Below are 8,562 nucleotides of genomic sequence, written 5' to 3'. Positions count from 1 at the left end.
AAAATGATTTTTATTATAAAATTAAGACAAATTATGATACTGAGAAATACCTGGATCTACCAGATGAACAAAAACGCCAGGCGCTGAGCCAATTTAGACTCAGTGCACATAAGCTTGAAATAGAGACAGGAAGGCATAAAAAACCTTTTGTCCACAGGGATAAGAGGACCTGTAAAAATTGTACAAGTGGAGAGGTAGAAGATGAAACACACGTTCTTCTCCATTGTTCCGCCCACAATAATCTTCATAAAAAAGTTTTTAAGTCATCACATTAAAACTAGTTTGAATGATTCAATAATGCATGTATAATGAACGATAATAAATGTATACAAGATGTTGCAACACTCGTATATGAAATGTTTAAATACCATTTTCTATGTAAGGCCTAATATATACTTTACAAGCATTATTAATATAATTTAATATACTTTTAGAAACCTCTGTAAACCTTATTCTATGTTCTTGATGTTTATTATTGTATTGTACTTTGTACTGTATGATGTTTATTATTGTATTGTAATTTGTATTGTATGATGTTTATTATTGCATTGTAATTTGTATTGTATGATGTTTATTATTGCATTGTAATTTATATTGTATGATGATTATTATTGTATTGTAATTTGTACTGTATGATGTTTATTATTGTATTGTACTTTGTATTGTATGGTGTTTATTATTGTATTGTAATTTGTATTGTATGATGTTTAGTATTCTAATTTGTATTGTATAGTGTTTTTATTGTATTGTAATTTGTCTTGTATGATGTTTATTATTGTATTGTACTTTGTATTGTATAATGTTTATTATTGTATTGTAATTTGTATTGTATGTTTATTATTGTATTTTGTATTGTATGCTGTTTATTATTTATTGTAATTTGTATTATATGCTGTCTATTATTGTATTGTAATTTATATTTTATGCTTTACCATACTCGTGTATATATATCGTGTAGTTGTTTTATAAAGCATTATTATTATTATTATCCCGTATTTTTCTTTCAAGATTATCTTTTTCAAGGACAACTAACGGGGCATTAGGTAAGATTAGATAAAGAGCTGACAGTTATCGCTATAATAGTTAAAAAATAGATAATGAAATCAGAATATGCTGAAAATTACGTCACTCTGAACCGTGATATTAGCGGTTCAATTTTAGGCTAATCTTGATCGCCATTACTAACATTGGTACGATAAGAAACCAAGTCTCAATTATCCATTTTTACGTCAAATTATCCATCACAAAATATATTCAAATCTACTAAATATTGTAGACTAACATGGCACTTAGAGTTGATTATGGCCTGGATAAGTTTATTAATGTCTAATTAATAATTTATATAACATTATTAGATTTAGCTCTTGCATAATAATTAGACATTTATATAACTAACATGAAAAGACCTTAACCAACTCTCGCTGGATTTGATACGCCCACGTAATTATTTCATATTTGGTGAGAAGCATTGGGGTCACGAAAGGATGAATCATATCAATATTCAGCCTTCTGCAACTTTCCGTTCAGGTGTTATGCCCCCTTTTCCCGAAAAACCTTACAAATGCGATAAGGGCTATAGTCGTTGATGGCTATCTCCCATATTTTGCTTGAAGCCTCCCGTTATTGAATTATCCCCACTTTGACGAAAAACTTGTCAAAGCGATAGAGGCTATAGGTTTTGCAGATATTTAAAAGCTGTCTGATTTTCCATTCCATAACCCCCAACCCCTTTAGTGAACAAGATACACTGTTATGCTTGCACACCCTTGTGAACACCATAAAGAAGGCTATACTTTTAATGAATCTTTTTTCATATTTGTTTGAAAGCCTACATCCTTGTCAAATTTGCTCAAGGTACAAGTTCTCCAGCGGATAAGCTGCAGTTGAGACAACGCTGAAAGATGATACTATTGATACGGCAAAAACTCGACCAATTGAAAACTAGAAACTTGGATAACTGATTCCCGAAGACATATGATTACCTTTACTGGATTCACTTGGTAATCCAATCGGCATTCTCAGATTTCGAGGTGTTTAAGACTCTGTTCTATTTGGGGGGTTAAGTCGATTCGACCAATATTCCTTCTTGATCAGTATGACGGGGATCACGTGGCTAAGTGGGTAAGACGCTGGCTCGCTAGCCTGGAGGTCAGGTATTTGATCCCTGCATTGGCCGAGAAAGTTCATCCAGATTTTACGGCGTGGTTTTCCCTTGTCAGTGATGCAGGAAGGAGGGCCTGACAAGGACAGCTGTCTAATCCTTCGAATGAGACGAAAAACCGAGGTCCCGTGTATACATTAGAATGCACGTAAAAGATCCGTTGGCAGTTGGAATTCGATATAAGAGTAGGCGATAGTGCCGCTGCCCGGGCAAAATTTCCCTCATAGCACACTGTATGGCGTATGCCCGTCTTCATTAACCCAGTATAGGAGCAAAACAGTAGGAAGTTAAACCCATTTCATTTCATTTTGATCAGTATGATGTATTTGGACGGGCTGGGGTTATTTAAATTTAGTTTTTAACATTTATTATAAATCATATACAATTAGACCAAATCAAAACAAAAGTCCCTTTAAATACCCATAGGCACCCAATGTGGGGGGAAAAAATCATTATATCTTATTTGTTTTGCCATTGCCGACTGGCGACGTATATAGTCATTATAATAAACTGTATGGCCATTAGCTAGCCATGCTCCCCAGTAACCAATCAGTCCTGTTGTTACTATTGAATGATGACAGAGACTTAATAAAATTAACGCAGTTCTACTATCCGCCTCATCAGTAAACACAACATCATCACTACCTTTGATATAGGCTTGACACCAGTTCCTGTCATCACACAATACTAAGAATTTGACATTTCTATATTTTGAACGCATGTGTTTCATAGCATTTTGTATGTACGTTAATGGTGCTTTATTTAGTCCCTGTATTACATCACCCATGTATAATAATACGTTATTTCCAGCTACATGTACACCCACTACTACACTTTCTTTCGCTTTATCGATATATTTATTGAATTTTGTTTTAGTCTCTTGAAGAATATGATTTTTAAAACGAAATTCTTTTCTTATTGTTTGTTCAATTGACTGGAAGTATTTCCAAGATTGCAGATAGCCTTTAATAGACACGTTTCTTTGAGGTAAGCTTGTTAAACTAGCGTCGTATCCCATTGGTATCGATTCGATTCTTTTATCCCAGCAATCTGTTCTTCCAGACGATGTTGAACGGATATAGAACATATTTTCTAGCATAGTATTGGCTGGAAACGAAGGTTGTCTCTTGTTTTCAAACGATAAACCCAATAATGACGCGTATTTGAACATCAGAATCTCAAGTGGCGATTCGACTGTCACTGTTACTGTTAAATAAAGCTTGTTAGAGTTGAATGGCGCATCATTATAACAAATGCCTGAATCGTTGTAAAAATAGTTCAGGTAGACCTTCGCTACCAACACAAATGGTATCAATATCAATAAAATCACTGACGATTTTCTAAGTGTTCTCTTTCTACCACCAATAGTTATACTCGCCATCTTAAGTTTCGCTCAAAATGGGCTGGGCTGGGGGTGGGGGGGAAGTACCGAGCGTCTAGATAATCAAGTCTATTGCCCAACCTGGTTTACATCCACTCGGCAAACCTCGGCAGATTCCGGTACGAATGGGTTTACATCATCAGTGAAGCTCTAAAGCATCGCGCGAAGCGCGGTGCTTGAGCAATGCTATTTTGCGGTAACACAGGAGCGTAACTAAAACTGTCACCACAGACTGTTGATTTCAAAACAAATTAGACCGGAACCGGATGCACTGGGCAAAAACGGTAATGCGCATGCCAACTTACCAAACCTCGGCCAAGCGAGATTACGCGACTCAATGACGTCATTGACGCGACTTATAGAAATCAGTCGGCAAACCTCGGCGAATTCCGGTACCCTTCGTAGAATCTGCCGAGGTTTGCCGAATGTTATAGAAATATTTTTACGACGCGATTAATCAATGACGTCCCATATTTCTGACGTCAATGAAAATAATTCTCACACTTTTTTGTTCTTTTTTTTTTTTTTTTGACAAAATTAATCATACAATTTAGATCTAAATTAAATTCAATTCGGAAAAACGAGATTATTTAGCATTACTTGTGTCACTTGAGAAACTTAATTATGAAGGTTTATATACTGAGCGCCATGGAAAACGCATCACTTTTTTTTCCCAAATATTTTATTACTAGGTGGTTTTGGATGTATAATATTATGCAATACTATGAACTATTGTTTCACACAGTGCTCCCAAACGCAAAAAATATCGGCCCGTGTGCAAAAAAAAAAATTGCACGAGATGCACATGAAAAACCCAATATTCATGTGCAGCATTGTGTGTGAGCCCTTTAAAAGCATGTTTTCAACTTAATGTGCAGTACATGAACTGTGAAACGTCAATCTGTCGTAATTTGTTGTTGGACGTGTGAAGGAATCGAGCTAGAGATGCCGAGCCCGAGACTTACTGAAAATCAACGGAATGAAGCCATGGGAATGTCCAGGGCTGGCATGTCTACACGTGCTTTTGCCAGACACTTCAATTGTCATCAGTCCACTATTGTAAGGTTGTTGGAACGTGTTCGAGTTACTGGATCAACACGTGACCGTCAACGTCCTGGTCCACAACGCGTTACAACCCAGGCTCAAGACCGCTACATCCGGGGTCACTCATCTGTGTGACAGATTCCGCCCAGCGACTCGAACAGGTGCAGCAGTCGTAGGAAGACAAGGACCTGTAAGTGCCAACACGACGACCTTATGTTGGAGCTATCCTCAGGGATCATCACCGTCAGCAGCGTTTGATATGGGCTCAAGGACACCAGACATGGAGAAGAGTAGATTGGCAAAGTGTGCTCTTCAGTGATGAGAGTCGCTTTCATCTTTATCACGGTGATGGCCGTCAACGTGTGTGGAGACGTCTTGGGGAACGTCTTGCAGACTGCTGCGTCTTCGAAACGAATCGATGGGGTAGGGGAAGTGTAATGGTGTGGGGAGGCTTCACATTTCATCACTGGACCGCCCTACACATTTGCAGGGGTTGCGTCAATGCTGTAGCCTACCGTCATGATGTCTTGCAACCAATTGTTGTTCCGATGTCTCGAGCGCACCCACAACTTCAGCACTTCCAACAGGATAATGCACGTCCGCATACCGCCCGTTTTAGTATGGACTACCTGCATGACTGCTAACAACATCAATGTCTTGGACTGGCCAGCCATGTCTCCGGACATGGCACCGATAGAACATGTCTGGGATGAGATTGGACGCCGTCTGTATCGGAGACCACAGATGCACACCATTGCTGCTTTAGAAGCTGCTCTTGTACAAGAATGGAACTATTTACCTCAGGCCTTCATCAAACATTGGTAAATTCCATGCGACGTCGCTGCACAGCGTGCGTAAGAGCCCGTGGTGGACACACGCGCTACTGACATCTGTGTCGTACTTTTGGTTTTGACCCCTCTGACTTTGTACCGTTGATTACAGATTAAACATCCATAAGTGTACAAATGTGTTGTTATTGATGTGTTCCCATTTGAATATTGTTCACAATAAGAAGCAAAATAAATAAGATATGTTTACAGGATCATTTTGTTAACGAAAAACTAAGTGATGCGTTTTCCATGGCGCTCAGTAACAACTGTTGATTACATTGACAGAGAGAGAGAGAGAGAGAGAGAGAGAGAGAAATGGGGGTTTAACGTCCACTCGACACAAACTAGGTCATTTCGGGACTAACATATGGTTTAATTTTATTTACATAATTCGCTGTGGGAGGAAACCGGAGGACCCGGAGAAAACCCACGAGGTTGGACAGGCGATCGACCCTACTCCTAATTTGTCACGTACGACCGGGGATTCGAAACCATGCCAGTTGACTCAATGACAGGCTTTATGATACAGCGCGCACGTGCTAACCATTCGCCCCCCCCCCCCGATTACACTGACGACGTGGTCAAGAAGCTTTAATAAACTGGAGAGGGCATGACGTCATTTTACCATTATGAAGATTGAAACCGCGCGGTGTCAACAAGTAGGAAATTCAAACAATTTTATGTATACATTCAAACAAAGAGTGAAAGATTGTAGTACCCAGAAATGGCATGAAAACATAGAAAGCTGTAGTAAACTTAAATTCTATTGTGAGATAAAATCTCTGTTAGAACCAGAGAAATACCTGTCATGTGTTAAAAATAACGCGTATTGTCGAGTAGTCATAATTTAGAGGTAGAGAAAGGTCGAGCGAACAGTGTAAATAGAGAGAGAAATGGAGTTTAACGTCCACTCGACACAAACTAGGTCATTTCGGGACTAACATATGGTTTAATTTTATTTCAATAATTCGCTGGCGCGTAGGGGTCTTTAGCAGTGGGGGGAAACCGGAGGACCTGTAGAAAACCCACGAGGTTGAACAGGCGACCCTACTCCTTGTCACGTACAACCGGGGATTCGAAACCACGCCAGTTTAACTGACAGGTCGTATGATACAGCACGCACGTGCTAACCATTCGGCCATCCAACCCCCCCAGTGTAAATAGCTATGAGAGATATTGTCAATTTTGCTGTATAACCAAATGCAAAACTATGGTCGAGGACGAATTACACTTTCTGAGAATTTGTAAAAACTATATACTGATTGAAGAGTTTTGTATAAAGTGAACGCATACTTTGATAATAGAGAATCAACCTTACGCTGTTTACAAAGTAAATGTGATGATGTTATAAATAATATATGCAAATTGTATATCATGCATTCTTGAAAAGAGACAATTACATAAAATCAAAAGTCTAAACATAAAGGACAATCACAGAGTACAAAATTTGATCTTGAAAAGGTGAATAAATGAATTTGTACAGATGTATTGTATCAAATGAACTGTGCATGTATATTGAAAATGAATTATATTTATTTATATATGTTAAAATTGTCGATTATCAATATGAATATATCATGAGCTAACATATATTGAGTGTGGCCTAACATGCATTGAAAATAAAATTATTATTATTATAAGCCGGTGACGCCATATTGGTTAACCCAAAACATTAAAATTAATTGGTTGTGTGCAGTGAATAAAACTTTTTTTTAAAAAAACGGGAATCAGATAATACTTTATTATCCCAAATGAAATTTGTTTTACGTGAAAGGCAACACATGTAAAGATATAAATAACTTAAATTATTTAAGTTACCGGTATATTAATTAATATCTAGTCTGTAAATTTGGGCACGTAAGAGATCCCTTGGCAGTTGGAATTCGATATAAGAGTAGGCCGTAGTGCCGCTGTCCGGGCAAAATTTCCCTCATAGCACACTGTATGGCGTATGCCCGTCTTCATTAGCCCAGGTTAGGCGCATAACAGTTGGACGTTAAACTCCATTTCATTTCATTTCATTTCTGTAAATTTGGTAAAACAAACCCTTCTTTGCCTCGTGAACGGCTCTTGTCATATTACAACCATTGCAGCCATTTCATATTTCATTCTATTCATTTTAAAAAGTACCATATCAATCAAGCAGGACGTATAATTGCAGCAGGGTTAGCGATGCTCTCTTGTTAGAGAGAGAGAGAGAGAGAGGGAGAGAGAGAGAGCTTAAAATCCACTTGACCTAGGCTAGACTACCTCATTTCGGGACTGACATATAGTTCAATTTTTATTTAAAATTTTTCCTTGCACGTAGGGGTCTTTAGCAGTGGGAGGAAACCGGAGGACCCAGAGAAAACCCCCCGCCATACCTCTGGAATAACCTCCCACAACATCTTCGTCAGCAAAGGGAACTAAGTTCATTTAAGCGTGGTCTTAAAACCCATTTATTCAGCAGGCAACTTTTACCCTAAATTTTTACTTTGTACATTATAATAATTGGATGGCTTTTATAATAATTAATGTTTTAACTTAAATATCTGACTTTATCTCTCATCATTATCATTTAATGTTTTAACTTATATCTCATGTTATTTTATTTTTATTATCATTTATATAGGTATCTTATACATTATATTTTTATTTGATTTTGTGATTATGTCTATCACCTAATTTTTAACTCTTGTAAAGCGGTTCTGAAACGAATTGTGTAGAACGCTATATAAAAAATAAACTATTATTATTATTATTAAATAGTGAAGAGTGGAACACTGAAATCTTAATCTTCTCTTGCCAAACAGTTATTCTGTATTTTCGAGCAAATGGGGACCATATGGGGAAAAAATGGGCTGTGGGCCCAGGTGATACCACAAGGTCCCCATATAGGACCCATATTATCTTACCACATACAAATGTACTCAAATACACTTTATTTTCATATAAATATTAATATCAGAGACAAGCCAAATGATATAATGGTTACTTCTTTTTTACATTGATAATCTGACCGTATAGTGTGTGTATCTGGGGCCAATATGGGATCTATATGGGATTTCCCACATTAACAACTCTATTTTTGTACACATGGGGCCAATATGGTGTCCATAAGGGATTACCCGTGTGTGTATCTGGGGATAATATGGTATCTGTATGGG

The 8,562-nt window shown here is 37.5% G+C and overlaps 1 protein-coding gene across 1 annotated transcript; it reads right to left on the bottom strand.

Annotated features, from left to right (window-relative positions):
• Positions 1-2,511: 2,511 nt before the first annotated feature.
• On the bottom strand, positions 2,512-3,807 carry LOC126822688 (galactoside alpha-(1,2)-fucosyltransferase 2). Its single transcript, XM_050551724.2, has one exon. It carries the CDS (start codon positions 3,540-3,542, stop codon positions 2,574-2,576), a length of 969 nt encoding a protein of 322 aa, XP_050407681.1. The 5' UTR covers positions 3,543-3,807; the 3' UTR covers positions 2,512-2,573.
• Positions 3,808-8,562: the final 4,755 nt, after the last annotated feature.

This window comes from Patella vulgata, chromosome 5 (genome assembly GCF_932274485.2).
Source record: "Patella vulgata chromosome 5, xgPatVulg1.2, whole genome shotgun sequence".
Taxonomy (NCBI): Eukaryota; Metazoa; Mollusca; class Gastropoda; family Patellidae; genus Patella; species Patella vulgata.
The sequence above is the reverse complement of the archived record's forward strand: the minus strand, read 5'-3'. Positions and strand labels throughout refer to the sequence as shown.